Source organism: Dreissena polymorpha, chromosome 5, assembly GCF_020536995.1.
Source record: "Dreissena polymorpha isolate Duluth1 chromosome 5, UMN_Dpol_1.0, whole genome shotgun sequence".
NCBI lineage: Eukaryota > Metazoa > Mollusca > Bivalvia > Myida > Dreissenidae > Dreissena > Dreissena polymorpha.
Window position 1 is genome coordinate 104,743,291 of NC_068359.1, and position 21,730 is coordinate 104,765,020.

Sequence of the window (21,730 nt, forward strand, 5' to 3'; positions counted from 1 at the left end):
ATGGTTCAAACAAGGGAAACAACTACGGTTTATGCATGTTCTTTTTATTACAGATTTGCCTCCTTTTAATTCATTCAAAATATCATTTTACAGTAGAGATTCCAAATCTGACCTGTAAATGAGCCCCAAATTTACTGCCAGTGCTAGTTTACCTTTTCCCATTTGATCATTCTTAAGTATTGGTATTGTAATGCTGCTACTGCTGCTGCTACTGCTACTACTACTACTACTACTACTACTAGTACTACTACTACTACTACTTCTACTACTACTACTACTACTACTACTACTACTACTACTACTACTACTACTACTACTACTACTACTACTACTACTACTACTACTACTATTACTACTACTACTACTACTATTACTACTACTACTATTACTACTACTACTACTACTACTACTACTACTACTACTACTACTACTACTACTACTACTACTACTACTACAACACCACCACCACCACCACCACCACCACCACCGCTCACAGTGACAAAAAACGTATTCACAAAATGGCTGCTACTACAACTTATAGCCCATATAGGGGGGCATGCATGTTTTACAAACAGCCCTTGTTATGTGTAAAATGTGTGGTACTCACATAGCTCTACCCTCCTATGGTCATTTATCAAACACTATTCTCTCCTAGGTATATGTAAAAGGTGATTTACTCACATAGCTTTAGTCTCCTGTATTCGTGAGGTACTCACATAGCTCTAGCCTTCAATGGTCATGTATCAAACACTATCCTCTCCTTGGTATGTGTAACTCAGATAGTTCTAGCCTCCTGTGGTCATGTATCAAACACTTTCCTCTCCATGTTATGTGTAAAATGTGAGGTACTCACATAGCTCTAGCCTTCTATGGTCATGTATCAAAACATTCCTCTCCTAGTTATGTGTATAATGTGAGGTACTCACATAGCTCTAGCCTCTTGTGGTCATGTATCAAACACTTTCCTCTGCTAGTTATGTGTAAAATGTGAGGTACTAACATAGCTCTAGCCTCCTATGGTCATGTATCAAACACTTTCCTCTCCTTGTTTTGTGTAAAATGTGAGGTACTCGCATAGCGTTATCCTCCCATAGTCATGAGTCAAACAAAAGGTATGCATATAGCTGTTGGCTTTGACTTTTTAGTGGTATTGAATTCATTTACTGTTTTAAATATTTAATTGGGTAAATGTTTTACCTATTGAATTCTATCAATGATATGCTATCATTTGTATTGATAGTTAATTGCTTCCATGAATGTGTTATTATGCATGCAGGTTGAGTCTATGATTTAGTAGGTAGTTTATTGCCACCATGAATGTGCTGTTATGCAGGCTGAGTCTTTGATTTAGTAGGTAGTTTATTGCCACCATCACTGTGTTATTTTACAGGCTGAGTCTATGATTGTGGAGGGAGTTTATTGCCACCATGAATGTATTGTTATGCAGGCTGAGTCTATGATTGAGGAGGTAGTTTATTGCCACCATGAATGTATTGTTATGCAGGCTGAGTCTATGATTGAGGAGGTAGTTTTATTACCACCATCACTGTGTTATTATGCAGGCTGAGTCTATGATTGAGGAGGTAGTTAATTGCCACCATCACTGTTATTATGCAGGCTGAGTCTATGATTGAGGAGGTAGTTAATTGCCACCATCACTGTGTTATTATGCAGGCTGAGTCTTTGATTGAAGAGGTAGTTAATTGCCACCATCACTGTGTTGTTATGCAGGCCGAGTCTATGATTTAGTAGGTAGTGTATTGCCACCATGAATGTATTGTTATGCAGGTCGAGTCTTTGATTGAGGATGTAGTTTATTATGACCATCACTGTGTTATTATGCAGGCTGAGTCTATGATTGAGGAGGTAAAGCAGGCCTTCAAGAACAATCTGCCAAGCCTGGACTGGATGGATGACGACACACGCACTGCGGCTATTGATAAGGTTATACAGATTTTCTCATGAATTATAACCATGAAAACCTTAGTCTAAGATCTCACCTCCAGAAATTCAACAGTTGTTTCTTAGAATTGTTCTTTAATGTTTAGCTCAGTAGAGTGCTAGAGTGGAAATCTGAGGTTTGTGGGTTAGAACCCTGGCCCTGTCTTTTGTTGGGAAATCTTTTTTCAGTCATTCTACCCTTACCTCTGATATTAAGTAGTTTAAACCTTTTTATTTTAGCTTGATTTCATCCAAAGCCTCTTGCTTATTGAAACGCTCTCCAGTCCGTTTCCTGGGCCTAGAACCATTACTTGTTGTCTTTGTGGGAGATCTTAACTAAAGAACGCTAACACAGTGGGTTTGAACCCATGACCTCTCGGTTGCTATGGGGACACCATATCCATAACATAACCGCAACCTTTTAATTTTTCTGATTTTAGTTGGGCAGTTGTCAGTTACTGGTATAAGTATGTGCACTGAGTATGCATAACTTGTGCAGGCATGTGGTCACGATAAGGTCAATCCAACACTCAGAGCAATTGCAGTACTGTAATCACAGGGCATCAATATTTGAATAGACTATATTCACTCTAAATTATTTAGGTACTTTACAGAAAAACATAATGATAGGAATATCTGACATTCTTAGGGAGAAAATAATGTTTTTATTTTCTGAGAAGTAAATTTGTAAGAGATGCCAGATGTATGACATAATAACTAAGAGCATTTTATTGTAGTGTTGAACTGCCATGGCTTAATTTCAGGCCAATGCTGTCATTGACATGATTGGATTCCCTGAATACATCCTCAACACAACACGGCTCAATCAGGAATACAAGGATGTGAGTCAGTTTCATTGGAGTGGTTGAATAAATGCTATCATATTTCAGGAACATTTTATTGTAAAAAAGTATTATTATTTTCTTAACAATGGACCACCTTTAAAAACAACAATTCTTGATTGAGTGAAGACAGAACATGAAGGGTGTGGTTTTCTTGATCTATGGAATATGGAAATAAAGTGTTGGTTCCTTGGTGTTTTTTTTTTAAAACTTAATTTAAGACATTAAAACTTGCATATAATTGAGGTTTTAATAAGGTTGGGTCTTTCACATTCTAAGATAACAAGCAAATTTGTAGAATTGATATCCCCCATCAAAATACATTTTGTAGGCAACATCTCATGTTATTGTTAGTGCACTAAAAAAACCTGCAGTTTCATATATTATTCTATGGAAAAAAATTGCTGATATTGACTGATGTTTTAAAATGTACTTTAGTTTGTTTTGCGTTGACCTATTGGTTTTGTGTTGACCTATTGGTTTTGCGTTGACCTATTGGTTGTGTTGCACTGTTTCAGCTGGAAATCAATGCATCTGAGTACTTCAACAATAACATACGAAACTTGTACTTTGAACTGAAAAGAAATGCTGCACTGCTACGGAAATCTCCAGAACCTTATGTGTAAGCACTGTCAGAACAACCTGTGTAAACTTATAGGATTGTTCAATGTATGTAAGCACTGTCAGAACAACCTGTGTAAACTTATAGGATAGTTCAATGTATGTAAGCACTGTCAGAACAACCTGTGTAAACTTATAGGATTCTTCAATGTACGTCCAAAAGGAATCTTACATATTGGAGAATAATAAGAATGTCAAGCTACCATCTACACTACATATTGGTTTAAAACTTGTATAACTTGACTTTTTAAACTCTTTTTTTCATTATGTTTTAAACAATAATATCAAAATACTGAGATTCTTACATTTGCATTGATTCTCATTGGTTTTAATATCAATGCTTAAGATTTATTGAATTATTTTGTAGTTTGATGCATTACAAAAACATTTTTACAAAATTAAACCATGAAAAACAATAGCAGGTATAAAAGTAATAATTTAATTACTTTAAACACTGATTCTCTGAAAGTAGCAGTGTTGTAGTGGATATGGTGTCAGCCATGAGACTTGTATATATCATGGGTTCAATCCAGATTTGTGCATTGTTCTCAAGATCTTTGCAAAGACTGCAAGTACTGGTCCTTCATACGATATGAACTCTATAGAGTGTCTCTGTAAGCCCAATTTCTTTAGAGGTAATTGAGCTAAGAATAATAGGTCTAAATTGAACTAATAATTCGCCATCATTTTTTGGTGCCTGTTTTTTGTTTGTCCAAGGCTTTTCAGCTATTTGATTATGCATCCATGTGTTTTTATCTCCTGCCATAGGCGGAGGGATATTGTTTTGGCGTTGTCCGTCCGTCTTTCCGTCCTGAGCCATATCTTGGAAGTGCTTTGGCGTATTTCATTGAAACTTGGTATGAGTATATATATGGATAAGAGGATGATGCACGCCAAATGGCATTGCACACCATCTGTTAATAACGGAGTTATGGCCCTTTGTATCTTGAAAAAATGCTTTTTTTATGTCCGGAGCCATATCTTGGAAGTGATTTGGCAATTTTTATTGAAACTTAGTATGAGTATATATATATGGATAAGAGGATGATGCATGCCAAATGGCATTGTACACCATCTGTTAATAATGGAGTTATGGCCCTTTGTATCTTGAAAAAATGCTTTTTTGAGTGTCAAATATAATACTTTTGTGTCCAGAAGCATATTTGCGGGGGATATAAATTCAACTGAATTTGCTTGTTGTTGACTTCTTTATTAAATCAAAACATGTTTGCTTAACATTGTTATTGATAGACAGATATCTACTGGTCAGTTGTTTGCAAGTGTGTAAGGTGACTGATTGCTGACCTTGTGGCTTCAGATGGGACATGACCCCGCCCACTGTAAATGCGTACTATACGCCTACGAAGAACGAGATTGTGTTCCCGGCAGGCATCTTACAGGCTCCCTTCTACAGCCAGGACTGGCCTAAGTATGTCTTACAAGCTAACATGGATGGGGACAAGCTGGGGAACTAAAAGCAGGCCTTTAAATCTGTCTATATATACAACTACAGTTTTGACAATTATAACAATTGCTTTACTATTGCTTTCAAATCTTTTATTCATAACCATTACTTCGTCTTCAATCAATATTGATGTAACTATTACCTTTGAACTGTGAATACATTAACGTATTGATAATTCTACAATTATAATGAATTTTGATTAAAACATTTTGGAACTGTGGATTCACTTATTTTTGCAGAGGTCTAGTTTTTGCAATTCTCACTCTCCAGCAATTGCACAAATCTGAGACCCTGGCAAATATTTACCCATTTTACCACCTTTGCAGAGCAAACAGTTGTACATCAAGAGTAAATGGTTAATAACCTTTGTGAAGAAAACCACTTTGTCAAGTACATATTTTAAATTTAAATTCATAATATAAGAAGTGAATCTGATATAGTCTATTTGCAAAATTAAAAACATAATGATTGACTACAGATCAGTTAGATTTGATATTTGCAGGGTCCATTGATTATGCCCTTTTGATTGCAGTCATAATATGACATCCAAAATGTAGATCCATATAATTATACAATATTCATTTTTTATTTTATTATATAAATAATACAATGTTAATACTTACAAAATCCATATAACACATTCTAATTTGGAGTTTATTTGTGGAAGAAAGAATACACCTATTGATTTTGAGTTCAACAAGTTTAGATAAAGGTCACTGGGGTGTAATCAAATTTGTTTTAATGTCATAAATACTGACCTGCTATCCTATAGCTTACTCCCTTCCAAGGGGCATTAACCCATCCGGAACTTTCACTGGGAATTCGGCCACCTCCATACCGTAATACAGGCCAGGTTAAACATAGTACAATGCAACCTAGGCAAAAACCGGTAACCAACCCTCAATATTCTTTCCGGATCATCCAGGTGTAGACGTGTCTTTTACGGCTCTGAATTGAAAATTGTTTTTCAGTATATTCCACTTGGTTGATTGAGGTTTTGATTAGATAAATTGTATAATTTATCTATTAACTTCTCATTCTGAATATTTTATGTTGATTTATGCCTTTTGTTTCAGTTGTAAAGGTAAGCCATGCTTGCTTTTATTGAACAATGGTTTATTTCTACCATGCTGTGTGTTTTCAGGCGGGAAAGAGCATGTGCAAAACGTTTTCTTCTAATGCGTGAAACTTGTTTTCAGCTTTGCTGCGTTTGTGAGTACATGTACATGCTCATGTCCATGAGCACGTGTTTTTGATCTTCGTCAATACGCAATTGAGAAAATTTGTACAGTGTAAAAATTCTTCTATTGTGTTACGAGATCGTGTAAAGCGTGTTCTTCTAATTCATTGACAGAATGTTTATCATTTGCCATTGTGTGCAATAATGATTTTACGTTCCATATGACAATCTAATTGATGGTCATTTTATTTTTCATCTGTTTTGAATTAAACTTTTGTTTAATGTATGATCTACGGCAGTGGTATTATACGAACAATTGACTTTCTCTTTTACAATAATAACTTAGAGAATGTTAATTATTTTAACTATGTACAAATAATGATTTTATGTGCCGTATGATAATCTGGTCTGTGACCAGTTTATTGTTGAATATGTTTTGCTCTTGTTTTTCATATAATCGACTAAATGATGGTCGCAGATACAAGAGTTGATATACCCGGTGACTTGCAGATCATGGATTACTTATCTCGTGTATAAATTGTTGAAACTTAAATAGTTTCAGCTTTGCCGGGTTTGTGTACGTTCTCATGCACTTGAGCACGTGCTTTTCGTATTTCTTCTTCAATAAATAATTGAGAGAATCTTTATTGTTTGCATTGTGTATATATAACATTTTATTTCATAATCTGGTTTATGACCATTTAATAGTTTATTGTGTTTGTAATTTCCTTTCTTTGTCTTGTTTTAGAATAAAGAAAATGAATTTACAAACACGAGGTTCCTGACATGTAGTAGTGAACGAGCACGTGCAAAGCATGTTATTCTACATTAATAAAATGACAATCTAGTTGATGGTCTTTTAATTGTTTTGAATTAAACTTTGGTTTAATTTATGTTCAACGACAGAGTGTATTATACGTACAATTGATGTGATCTTTTACAATAGTTACTAAGATAATATTATTTAATTGTATTATAGGCAAATAATTAATGCCGTATGACAATCTGGTCTAGGACCAGTTAATTGTTGAATATGTTTTAGTCTTATTTTTCATATTAAACTACACGATGTTCGCAGAGAGGACATCTGATCATATGGCTTCCGCCCTACGTACCCGGTGACTTCACAGATCATGGATGATGAGTATGCAGAACATCAGTCACCGGGTACCGGGCAGGATGGCGACCGTACTTAGTTAACAGTCGGTCAATATCGGACCATATGATTATGGCGCCAAGAAGGGGAAAAGAAACACCATAATCGGTCACTGCCCAAGGGCGTTGACCACGGAGGGTTAATGCCGGTGACAGCAATGTTCAAAATAATGAACGGTCTGTTCACCGAAAACCAATATACCTGCGAAGCCGAAATATTGTTCGGCTACGCTGGAAATAAAGTCTCCTAAAATAGTGTCTACGTGAGCGTTGACGTGAACGCTTACGAGAACTGCTCATTGAAAAAGAGGTGTGTTTGATGTCTATCCTATTGTATCTATGGTGGCAGCTTGTTGATGATGATGAAACTTCCGACGAAGTAGAAGAAGAAGAAAATCCGATGATGATGAAAGATTTCTTCTTCTGACCGGTTGTCCGTCTGCTGATGTTGTATCTGTGGAAGAATAAGATGAAGAAGAATAGTCAGATGATGTTGACTTTACCTTATTTTACATACCTGACTGAGACATTGACCGAAGTACTTTCATAGCTCCGTGGTCAACGTAATCGGGAAAAGACCGATGAATGGTGAATGCCATAAGGTCTAACGACGATCGACTGAGAGCGAACCCCGTATCCACGTCTTGCCCATTCTTCTTTGGTACTGTATGATAAAACCATACATACCTTAATACATACCTGAAATAGACATGAACCGACATAAAGCTGTTGCTCCATGGTCAATGTCCTCAGGCAAAGACCGACGTAAGGCGGTCTCTTCTAGGTACCGGGAACCGGCGACTGTATATTTCTCTCGTTGACAGGATCAGTCTCCGGTAATGGGTCTTCTGTGAACTGACCGATCATAAAAAATATATGAAACGGTGACGTCACATGCAACGTTAAGTAACAGTATGTCATAATCATACATACCTTAATTAACAAACCTGAATGAGACATTAACCGACGTACAGCTATTTCTCAGTGGTCAACGTCTTCGGGCACAGACCGATGAATGGCTGGTGCTCTATGGTCTGACGACGATCGACGGTGCGACTGCCCCGTGTTTTATGTCATGCCCGTTCTCTCCATAGTTACCGGTAACTGTTGACTGGATATACCTCTTTGTGACAGGATCAGTTCACGGTAACTGGTTTTCGGTGAACAGACCGTTCATTATTTTGAACATTGCTGTCACCGGCATTGACCCTCCGTGGTTAACGCCCTTGGGCAGTGACCGATTATGGTGTTTCTTTTCCCCTTCTTGGCGCCATAATCATATGGTCCGATATTGACCGACTGTTAACTAAGTACGGTCGCCATCCTGCCCGGTACCCGGTGACTGATGTTCTGCATACTCATTATCCATGATCTGTGAAGTCACCGGGTACGTATGGCGGAAGCCATATGATCAGATGTCCTCTCTGCGAACATCGTGTAGTTGAATATGAAAAATAAGACTAAAACATATTCAACAATTAACTGGTCCTAGACCAGATAGTCATACGGCATTAATTATTTGCCTATAATACAATTAAATAATATTATCTTAGTAACTATTGTAAAAGATCACATCAATTGTACGTATAATACACTCTGTCGTTGAACATAAATTAAACCAAAGTTTAGTTCAAAACAATTAAAAGACCATCAACTAGATTGTCATTTAATTAATGTAGAATAACATGCTTTGCACGTGCTCGTTCACTACTACATGTTATGAACCTCGTGTTTGTAAATTCATTTTCTTTATTCTAAAACAAGACAAAGAAAGGAAATTACAAACACAATAAACTATTAAATGGTCATAAACCAGATTATGAAATATAATGTTATATATACACAATGCAAACAATAAAGATTCTCTCAATTATTTATTGAAGAAGAAATACGAAAAGCACCTGCTCAAGTGCATGAGAACGTACACAAACCCGGCAAAGCTGAAACTATTTAAGTTTCAACAATTTATACACGAGATAAGTAATCCATGATCTGCAAGTCACCGGGTATATCAACTCTTGTATCTGCGACCATCATTTAGTCGATTATATGAAAAACAAGAGCAAAACATATTCAACAATAAACTGGTCACAGACCAGATTATCATACGGCACATAAAATCATTATTTGTACATAGTTAAAATAATTAACATTCTCTAAGTTATTATTGTAAAAGAGAAAGTCAATTGTTCGTATAATACCACTGCCGTAGATCATACATTAAACAAAAGTTTAATTCAAAACAGTGTCTGTGCCCGAAGACGTTGACCACTGAGAAATAGCTGTACGTCGGTTAATGTCTCATTCAGGTTTGTTAATTAAGGTATGTATGATTATAACATACTGTACTTAACGTTGCATGAGACATCACCGTTTCATATATTTTTTATGATCGGTCAGTTCACAGAAGACCCAGTTACCGGAGACTGATCCTGTCAACGAGAGAAATATACAGTCGCCGGTTCCCGGTACCTAGAAGAGACCACCTTACGTCGGTCTTTGCCTGAGGACATTGACCATGGAGCAACAGCTTTATGTCGGTTCATGTCTATTTCAGGTATGTATTAAGGTATGTATGGTTTTATCATACAGTACCAAAGAAGAAGAATGGGCAAGACGTGGATACGGGGTTCGCTCTCAGTCGATCGTCGTTAGACCTTATGGCATTCACCATTCATCGGTCTTTGCCCGATTACGTTGACCACGGAGCTATGACAGTACTTCGGTCAATGTCTCAGTCAGGTATGTAAAATAAGGTAAAGTCAACATCATCTGACTATTCTTCTTCATCTTATTCTTCCACAGATACAACAACAGCAGACGGACAACCGGTCAGAAGAAGAAATCTTTCATCATCATCGGATTTTCTTCTTCTACTTCGTCGGAAGTTTCATCATCATCAACGAGCTGCCACCATAGATACAATAGGATAGACATCAAACACACCTCTTTTTCAATGAGCAGTTCTCGTAAGCGTTCACGTCAACGCTCACGTAGACACTATTTTAGGAGACTTTATTTCCAGCGTTGCCAAACAATATTTCGGCTTCGCAGGTATATTGGAATTCGCCATTCATCATGTTTGGATTTCCGTATCTGCTGGTCATATTGACGTTTTCCATTTTATTCCTTTACGGAATATCATGTCTCCATTACACATGTGTTGGTTTCCTTAGGCATCCACACATGTTGCCGAACCTTATTTGTATACAAACATTAGTTTGTTTATATTTTCAGGCTTCGAGATTAGGTCATCTCACCACTACGACTACATGGGTCATTTTATGCCTATATTACTGATAATCTAACGATGTTTTCCGAATTACATTTTCAGTTAGATGACTTCTTTGATAGTCATTCTTCTGCACCAGTAATTTTCATTCTGACGCAGTCTTGTTATGACCGATTCTTTCCGATCACATGGCACCGATCTCCGGATAACAGTCGCCGGTCAAAACAAGTAGTCGTTCATCATCATTGGACTATTCTTTCTCCTCTTCTTAGTCATCAAGGGAGTTCATCATCATTGGAATATTCTTCCTCCTCTTCTTTGTCATCGAGAGACTCTTCGTCGTCTGCTTTAATGATGTCTCATTGCCATCGAATGGACTTTTGGCACGCTCTTCTTTGTCAAGCGATTCTCGGATTTCATGTCAGACCATATGGATTCCACCATATATTGACATTTAACCGGTAACGTTACCGGTCATACTATGGACTGGTTCGTTCACCTGACTATAGCCACCGATCATTGATGGGTCTGGTTAGATTAACAGTTACTAATCACCGGTATTAACTGGTGTTTTCACTGGTCATATTTTGTAACCACGGTTGTCTTCTCTAGTTGCATAACCCTTGCTATGATTCTATTGAATCCAATATTTTATAGATTGCACAATCTCCATGACATTTTGTATTTTTAATACTAATGTTCTACTGACGACAGTTATTTTTCATATCATCTAAGCTGATTTGGTTTATGGTTGAAATTCCATATCAGCTAATCCAAATTGGTGCTGGATATGAATTCCTAATACTATAAGAATATGAAATACATCTATCTGTTATTTCTACTTCTAACTCAGCCAACTACATGCAGACTATTGGTCTTGCAGTTTGTTCGGCGGAAGCGAGCTCGGAATCTAACATCGAGGTCGAACATTACTTTTTGATCTATAATTTAATTTCGATAACCTTAGGTTAAAATTTTAACACACCTTACCTGTCGGATACGGACTTTGCAGTCACTGTCACGGAACAGTTGGGACACAATGTGACTCTAGCATGATTAGCGAAAAGACATTTCGTGTCAACTTCTGCTTTTCTATTGCTCCTAAGACATTGCATGTTCGAAAGTTTATTGGAATTGATCTCATGATTATTCAATGACACAGATTTCCATCTTTTTGTCATTACTTCCCACTATTCAGTGGTGTCTACACTATAAGTTTATCTTGGTAGGATTATAGCTTCTTATACCTCAACCTTCTTACATCTTATACAGATGTGATCAGGGAAGGTTGGGGCCAAAAGATAACCTGGAACCACTTATCCTGATATTCTCAACTATGTGGTATCCTAATAAATATCATATGCACACCAACATTTTGAAAAGCAAGCATTCTTTTTAACTGTTTTTCATCTATAAACATTTTCACGACTCCTTTGTGTTGAATTCAGCTAACACACATCAGTCGTGGTTTACTTCCAGACACAGACGTGAACATATTATCACTCCTTGTATTTGGAAACCAGGAAGATTATTCGTTATTTGCATGAACATTAATTTTTAACCAGGTTTTCCGAAGGAAAAAACTGGTTATTAGATTGGCGAATGCGGGCGGGCTGGCTGGCTGGCTGGCTGGCGGGCTGGCTGGCTGGCTGGCGGGCTGGCGGAATAAGCTTGTCCGGGCCATAACTATGTCGTTCATTGTCAGATTTTAAAATCATTTGGCACATTTGTTCACCATCATTGGACGGTGTGTCGCGCGAAATAATTACGTCGATATCTCCAAGGTCAAGGTCACACTTTGAGTTCAAAGGTCAAAAATGGCCATAAATGAGCTTGTCCGAGCCATAACTATGTCGTTCATCGTCAGATTTTAAAATCATTTGGCACATTTGTTCACCATCATTGGACGGTGTGTCGCGCGAAATAATTACTTCGATATCTCCAAGGTCAAGGTCACACTTTGAGTTCAAAGGTCAAAAATGGCCATAAATGAGCTTGTCCTGGCCATAACTATGTCATTCATTGTGAGATTTTAAAATCATTTGGCACATTTGTTCACCATCATGGGACGGTGTGTCCCACGAAAGAATCACGTCAATATCTCCAATGTCAAGGTCGCCACGACTAAAAATAGATTTAAAAAAAAAAAAAAAACCTTACAAAGGGGGTTAATTTTTTTTGGTCATTTCAAAAGTTCAGTTTGAGTTTTCTCCCTTTATCAGATTTTTTTTTCACAATGAAAACCTGGTTTTGTGACAATTTTGTCCCTTGTTCTCTATTGTCCTACGCATACCAGGTCCTGGCAGTTCTTTTTCCGTTCGGTTTAAATGAAATTTGATTTGTGCATGCGCGCCAGTGTTTTTGCAAATGGCGTACATGTAGATGCAAAATAATTTTGAGCAACGTTGTTTCTCATCTAACACTAGTATAAATGAGCGAAATGTGATCGTAGATCGCAGTGTAAATACTAACAACGTTAATGCAGTTCACAGAAATAGATCAAGCAGTGTTTGCGATTGTTATACATTCGTCCACTTGACACAAACTGGATACTTACGTTATTCTATTCTTTGCCAGTTTTGGAATATCTTAGTGAGTTTTTGCCATATTTTTATGGTATCTACTTAGTGAACCATGGTATTATGGTTCTACGAACTTTTAAGTACCCTGTACATTTAATTTCAGGAAACTTCTTCACATGTCAAATATCATATCTCGGAGAGACATATTTATACCTATTCAAACATGTACCACTACATGTCTGACTATTATTTAGTTGTCTCTACAGAAGAATGTTTTTTTCTGTTAGAACTTCAATCCTTGTTACTTTTGCAAGGATAATTACATCAGAAGTGCATATGAGGTTCTTTGGAATTCTTTTTTGACTGGGTATTCGATAGCATATTTATTACCTTAATCGCTCTGCTAGATGCATAGAGGTTTTTCTCATCTGTTTCTTTGATGATAAGAAATGTGTTCTTAATCTCCATCAAAGGATACAGATTATGCTTTCGTATACATGTACTTAGTGTTTGTAAGTCATCACAACTCTGTGCTGTCTTACATATTTTGGAACTGATCCAATTATGGAACTTCGACATTATGTTCTTCGTTCCCTTAGCATGTTAAGAGGTTTTGGGTTGTGTTATTGGATTGATTAATAAGCTTCATATGAACAATTTCATCAGGCTTATTAACAGTTCTAATATAATTATCATATGGGTTTTCTTCTTACTATGATTTTTTTACCATACGGAGAAGTGAATTCATGCTTTTTCTGTTGAATATGACTTATTTCAGTGGATCTAATGTCGTCTTCACTTTGTTGTTTCAGCCATGATTCCTTGCTTAATATCTACTCCTCTATATGGCTTTTAAAGTCCTCAAGTTTCCAGTTTTTATGTAGTGGGGAACATATTGTTTTTGCCCTGTCTTTTGGTCTGTCTGTTGGTCTGTTTGCGCCAACTTTAACATTTTGCAATAACTTATGCTATATTGAAGATAGCAACTTCATATTTGGCATGCATGTGTATCTCATGAAACTGCACATTTTGAGTGGTGAAAGGTCAAGGTCAAGGTCATCCTTCAAGGTCAGAGGTCAAATATATGTGGCCAAAATCGCTCATTTTATGAATACTTTTGCAATATTGAAGATAGCAACTTGATATTTGGCATGCATGTGTATCTCATGGAGCTGCACATTTTAAGTGGTGAAAGGTCAAGGTCATCTTTCAAGGTCAGAGGTCAAATATATGTGGCCCAAATCGCTTATTTTATAAATACTTTTGCAATATTAAAGATAGCAACTTGATATTTGGCATGCATGTGCATCTCATGGAGCTGCACATTTTGAGTGGTGAAAGGTCAAGGTCATCCTTCAAGGTCAGAGGTCAAATATATGTGGCCCAAATCGCTTATTTTATGAATACTTTTGCAATATTGAAGATAGCAACTTTGATATTTGGCATGCATGTGTATCTCATGGAGCTGCACATTTTGAGTGGTGAAAGGTCAAGGTCATCCTTCACAAGGTCAAGGTCATCCTTCAAGGTCAAACGTCATATAGGGGGACATTGTGTTTCACAAACGCATCTTGTTCTTAAACTGGTTGACAGGAAGATTAAGATAAACTTCTATGACCAATAGAGGCTTTGAAGTTCTATCTCATGGGTGGTAGGCCATTCCAGTATTTTTAAAAGACACTCTTCATTTCCCTAAAAAAGGGGGGGATATGTGTCTGCAGCTTATATTTATAAGGGTTAGACCTTGACTAGGAAGGTTTACTCTTATCTCTAATCTAAGAATTAATTCCTTTTGAGGATATGATCGCATGAGAGCTCTGTCTGTTTTGTGGTTGTAATTGATCACATCCCACTTTTTGACGTGCTCCAATCTGTTTTTCGGAAGGAATACGACCACTTTTTTCAATTTTTTTGTATTATTGTATATGGTTGGTCTTGTTGTGATTTCACTAACGGTAGTGTATCTTACGACAGTGACATACTTTCTCTGTCCGAGAAGTCACAATTAATACAGTTCAAACGAAGATTAGCTGATAATTCCTTTTTTGGGGTTTTGCTATCAAAAGCTGATAACCCTTTATATGGGTTCTACTGTGATGGGGAAATATATACGAACCTCCCACCTCAGCTACAAAATCAGCTATAGGATAGCAGGTCAGTATTTATGACATTAAAACAAATTTTAAAAATAAAATTCATTTTAATTATTAAATACTTACCTGCTATCGGTAAGTTCCACCTCCCACCCCGCTATTCGATTAATATTTTTGTATATATATTGAAAGAATATTGAGGGTTGGTTACTGGTTTTTGCCTAGGTTGCAGTGCACTATGTTTAACCTGGCCTGTATTAGGGTATGGAGATGGCCGAATTCCCAGTGAAAGTTCCGGATGGGTTAATGCCCCTTGGAAGGGAGTAAGCTATAGGATAGCAGGTAAGTATTTAATAATTAAAATGAATTTTATTTTTAAAGATTTGTTTCTGCACGATTTCAGGGAAATGTTTAGCTTACTATTATCTTGTTGATGTCTAAAGAATGCTTTCAACAACAATCATTCAAATTGTAATGCTGTTGCCAGAAGAAAAGAAAGATGACTATCATCATTATATTTAATAGGCCAATTGGCAAAGTCATTTTATGATCATTTTAATATACCAGAGTTTGAAATAGCACAAAATTTGTACAGTGTGAATTCATATGATTTTCTTAATTTTTTAAACAACCAAAACTTATTGTATACAATAAAATTGTCTATGTGCACCTTTCAACCAAGCTTTGTATGTTTTGAACCAAATGTTCTTTGTTGCTGCATTGTTAGATCATTAAATTTTGGAGCGATGGGGGTGGTTATGGGGCACGAACTGACCCATGGGTTTGATGACCAAGGTATCTGCATGAAACCTGTGGAATGCTAGTATTTCATACATGTGCTCTTATCAGTATAGTACCCCCAAACCCTTGTGTTTTGTGCAATTTATATAACTAATGAGTGTTTATTAATCTTCTCTGTCTATCATAGTAAACAACCTGGCCCCTATTTCACAAATATTCTTAAGCATGTTTTAACAGGATTAGCTTAAGCTCACATCTGTTTCATGTTGTAATAAAATGTGGAAAGTACTTACGATAAACACATGACAAGCTTTGATTTTAATTATATGTGAAATCAGGACTTAAAATACTACACGTATTGTGTACACAGAAATAGACTTCAAAACAAAAATATAAATAAATCTAGGGTTTTAAGACATATTTTCTTAAACCAGGCTTAACCATTTAGTAGAAATTAGGGCTTTGTATTTAGTTCAGTTGTTACCTTTTTTATATTAACTGGAATAAATTAATATTTTAATCATTAATTATATGTTTCATGGTTACCCTTCATATATCATACCTTGACTTTTAATTTACTATTTACTTTTTTTTATGTTAAGCATTTTTGGCTCACTTGAAGACTTACAGCTCAGTACCATAAAACCACATAAAATAAATCAGATCACCCTATTATCAAAAATTTGGGTTTTACACCTACTGGTAAAAGGCATCAGGCGTTTTAGGATTCTCTAGATGTTGTACTGTCTACTGTCACCTTGCATGCTCCATGTCTTACAAGTACAACAGGACAAAAGGGCAAATTGTCCTGACATCCCCAAGTAGCCTACTAATAAGTGTATGGTTTTAATATAATATTGGTCAAAAGATTTCTACCCAGAGCTTGTGGAAGACCATCTGGTTAGTGAGGTGGTTAACTGTGAAACTGACAAGCCTAATTGATCGCATATTATAATTGTTTTTCATTTTTTAGCTTATATATTTTTTGAAAAAAAAAAGAGCTATTGATATCACCTGAGCATCGGCGTCCAGTTAAGTTTTGTGTTTAGGTCCACTTTTCTCATACAGTATCAAAGCTATTGCATTCAAACATGTCACGCTTACTTACTATCATGAGGGGACTGGGCAGGCAAAGTTAGATAACTCTGGCTGGCATTTTGACAGAATTATGTGCCCTTTTTTATACCTAATAAATTGAAAATTTGATTAAATTTTGTGTTAACAGTCAAAATGGTTTCGGGATGATAACTCAAGAACGCTTAGGCCTAGGATCATGAAACTTCAAAGGTACATTGATCATGACTGGCAGATGACCCCTATTGATTTTCAGGTCACTAGGTTGAAGGTCAAGGTCACAGTGACTCAAAACAGTAAAATGGTTTCCGGATGATAACTCAAGAACGCTTAGGTCTAGGATCATGAAACTTCATAGGTACATTGATCATGACTGGCAGATGATCCCTGTTGATTTTCAGGTCACTAGGTAAAAGGTCAAGGTCACAGTGACTCTAAACAGTAAAATGGTTTCCAGATGATAACTCAAGAATGCTTAGGCCTAGGAAAATGAAACTTCAAAGGTACATTGATCATGACTGGCAGATGACCCCTATTGATTTTCAGGTCACTAGGTCAAAGGTCAAGGTCACAGTGACTCGAAATAATAAAATGGTTTCCGGATGATAACTCAAGAGCGCTTAGTCCTAGGATTATGAAACTTCATAGGTACATTGATTATGACTGGCAGATGACCCCTATTGATTTTCAGGTCACTAGGTCAAAGGTCACAGTGACCTGGATCAGTAAAATGGTTTCTAACATATTCACACAATGGCTACCTCACAACTGACAGCCCATTTGGGGGGGGCATGCGTGTTTTACAAACAGCCCTTGTTTTATTTTTGAAAGACTGTCAAACCATTCCACCCAAGAATCACCCCCCCCCCCCCCCAAAAGAAAAAAAAGATTTTTTTTTTTTTTTTTTTTCATTTTTGAAAGATAATGCAATATATGACCGCAACCCCACACTATACACCTCTCTCCACCCCCACCCCTCCCACCTTTTTGATTGAAGTATTGAGATAGGTCCCTTCACCTTTAAAAAGAAAAATAGATGAGCGGTCTGCACCCGCTAGGCGGTGTTCTTGTTTTGTTATTACAGTCTTATGGTTAACTTCTTAGGCTAGGAATTTTGTTATATGTATGGTCAATTTATTGGTAACATAAAAAAGTCTTCAAATTATGCAGTAGTCCCATATTTGTAATATAAAACAGTCTTCAAATTATGCAGTAGTCCCATATTTGTAATATAAAACAGTCTTCAAATTAAGCAGTAGTCCCATATTTGTTATATAAAACAGTCTTCAAATTAAGCACTAGTCCCATATTTGTTATATAAAACAGTCTTCAAATAAAGCAGTAGTCCCATATTTTGTAACATAAAACTGAAAATCTCTGCTAGTAAGTTCCAACATGTCTGGTGCTTTCTTCACAGTCTTATACTTGTGTTGCCACTTTATATTTATTATAGACCACATATAAAGTAATATATTGATAGTGCTATTGTTGTTTTTGTTTGCTAGATACCTCAAGCTTGTTTTGCCTTACGGTATTAGTATAAGCATTAATAATGATCACATTTATTTTTGTTTATTGATTTCTCTGTAACTTTAAATATATTGGTAAATATTTGCAAATATTTCAACAGCATAGATTATCAGTGCTGATAGGGATGAACCAGGGTCATTTCCATAACGGGCAGACACTGTAAGTGTGACCCTAAAGCAACTTTAACTTTGGTCAGCTTCTCAAATTGAACTAAATACTTTAATGTAGGTGCCACAAGCAAAATTGATTAGTTAGTCAGCTTTTTAACTTGAACTTATTGCTTTTAATCAAGGTGTCGCAAGTCAAACTTATTTATTAGTTTTGCCCATTTGGTAATCACACAACAACAGCCAAAGAGTAAAAAATAGCTGAAAATTGTCTTAATACACTTTTTAAATAGACTTAAAGAATTTGGTTATGCTATTAAGCCAAGGAGTTTGTAACATTGATTATGTGTCAAGAGTGTTTTCGGCGTAGCTGTATACACCAGCTTTTCACCTTAGCCTAACCTTTGTTAACCAATCAATTTGAATATAAAATTTCCCGCTGGTAGGCCTGAAGCTTTTTGCAGTAGAAAACGTGCAATCTACAAACAGATTTCACATTATCATTAATATGTTATTCAATTGACTCTATTTTTGGGGAGTATATGGTATGAAAAGGGATACTACAGTTCGTTTAGCAACGATGGTAACTGTGTATTCAGCATGAAACAATTGTATCTCTAATGATAAGGTTTGAGAGACAGAACAGTTTCACACTCAATTCTTGACATCAATACAGAGTGTGTGCCCCTTTATATTTAGAAGAATGAGAGCGTTTGTACTTAAAGGCTGTGTTCTCATATTTGGTAATTACTACGATATTGCATTCTGTGCACTCATAAATTTTAGATCATGTAAGTATTGTTGTTCAGTAACGTGAAAATATTAAAAATTGTTTTTGAAATTGACCGTTAAACACGTAAATGTTTCAAGCTTTAAACAAGCCGTCGTTCCAGCAATGGAATTGTTACCTCACTTTAATGCATTGCATTCCAACCCACAAGGTATCAGGTCAGTTTGCGGTCAGTTACAGAAATCGTTATATAAATGCTATGGCGTAAACTATGTGCACTTGAAGTTGATTTTGATCAGAAAGATACTAAATAAAGATATTCAGTGATATTATTATGGTATGTCAATCATAGATTTTTAATGTGTTTTCAACAATTGCATGATAATGACCAATTTTGATTAATTTAATAAGAAATATTTATCCATTTTATTAAGCATGAGCACGATGATTCCTGATACTATTAATAATGGAATCAAATAAGATTCGAGTGTTGCCGGCTGACCTATATGCTTTCATTTATTTTCATGCTTCTTGTGTTTTTCTATTCTGTAAATAAAGATATCTGAGTAATAATATCTACTAAAGCAAAATAAGCCACGAAATCTGGCGCAACTTCCTGTAATTGATTTGCATGTGATGCAGCTTAGAACTGCGCAGAAAAAAAGGCATTTGCTATTTTTGATCTCATAGATATAACTTTTGATCATTCATAAACACCGACCACAATCAATGCAGTATACCTTTTTTAAAGATATTTCTTGTTTCATTTAGTTCTATTTCATTTTAAAAGTATATTGTTTTCATGAATTGAAAACTGAAGTTTTTATTTTTGTCAGTTATGTGACTTAGCAACATGCAACTTTATTAATTTAATTAACTCTCTTGATTATATATATATACTTGAAATAATATTAATAATATTTTTGGATGCGTTATTTTACTTTACAAGTCAGGCTATATTCTTCTAAAATAATTATGTAACTGGTTTCACAAGATCAATTTCAGTAGAAATTCCTATAGATTTGAAGAACAACATAGACATAATCGTTGCTTATACTTCCTTGAAATGCGTAAGTAAACAATAAATGTGCATTTATTTGTATGATATTACGTGTGCTATATGTGTGCCTATGTGTTGTGAAGGTCGGGAGTATGACAAGTACGGCAACCTGCGTCCCTGGTGGAACAACGCCTCTGTGGAGCGGTTTGAGCAGCGCACACAGTGCATGATAGACCAGTACTCCAACTACACTCTCAATGGAGAAAATGTGAGCCCAGCACACTGAAACTTACTGCCTAGATACAGAGCATATGTTCTGTATATCAATCATAGAATACTTAATCAAGATCAAGCATGAAGGGATTTTGAGATTAATGATGCCAATGATCATTCTATCAAGATGGCATGTCACATGCAACAATTATATCATTAGATCAATGATCAATGTCTCTTTGGACATTTGAATTTTGTCCATATTCCTTATATGGATATTCAATGTAGTGACAAGTAGAATACACCAAAACTGTATTGTTCATACAACTTCTGAAAATCTTCTACATGACATTAACTTTTCATGAAAATCCTTGAATGGGTAAATGAGAAATGAAGCATATATTATGTAAGCAGTAGGATAAAATAAATATAAGAAAGACTCACAGTTGAGTGATAATATTGAATTGAGTATGTTTGTGATAGTAGGCCCTCAAGTCAGCATGACTGACACATATTGCCTTCTGCATATAGTCTCAATCCCCATAACATTTGAGGCAAGGTTAATAAAATCTGTCAAAAGGGTATAGGATGTAACGAGTGGAAACAAAACAGACAGACTGTTGAAAGGACAAAGTGCATTCCTATAAGCTATCCTTTGGCAGGGGATTAAACAGCTGAACATTACGACAATTTGATGGTGAAAACTTTTTATCATAAACCAAGTTCAAAATTGTTATTGACTTCATTTAAAATTACACATAAAGTGAAAGTGCAAGAATGTCAAAGGAAATAAATTGCCAAAAAATATTACATTCAAAACATTTAATTATTCTAAAGTGAATGTTATGTTGGATATACTGTTTGCCTTTAATTATTGCTATATTGGCAACTTTGAATGATGATATGAATATTGTAGATACGTGGAAAACAAACATTGGGTGAAAACATAGCAGACAATGGAGGGCTGAAAGCAGCATACCACGTGAGTTTAGCCATTAGAGGAAGTAATCTTTAAATGTGTATTTGGAATAGTTCATTAGTACCACAAGCAACAAACAATAATTCCATTAAGCTGACTGTTTTTGTTTTTATACCCGCACAAACGAAGTTTAGGGGGTATATAGGAGTGAACTTGTCTGTCGGTCGGTCCGTATTAAGTGTCCGCTCTCTAATTCAAGTAGTTTTCATCCGATCTTCACCAAACTTGGTCAGAAGTTGTATCTACATGATGCCGGGTCAAAAACCAGGTTACGGGGTCACTTAGTGCGTTTTAAACATTTAGCA

At 35.9% G+C, this 21,730-nt stretch overlaps 1 protein-coding gene across 1 annotated transcript in view; it reads left to right on the forward strand.

Moving 5' to 3' along the window:
* The window catches only part of LOC127832380 (endothelin-converting enzyme homolog), an 88,426-nt gene that overhangs the window by 52,506 nt on the left and 14,190 nt on the right, over nucleotides 1-21,730 (forward strand). Inside the window, 7 exon segments of the mRNA XM_052357827.1 lie at nucleotides 1,846-1,944; nucleotides 2,706-2,783; nucleotides 3,302-3,405; nucleotides 4,723-4,833; nucleotides 15,779-15,846; nucleotides 20,377-20,501; nucleotides 21,363-21,428. Coding sequence (XP_052213787.1) covers nucleotides 1,846-1,944; nucleotides 2,706-2,783; nucleotides 3,302-3,405; nucleotides 4,723-4,833; nucleotides 15,779-15,846; nucleotides 20,377-20,501; nucleotides 21,363-21,428 — 651 coding nt within the window.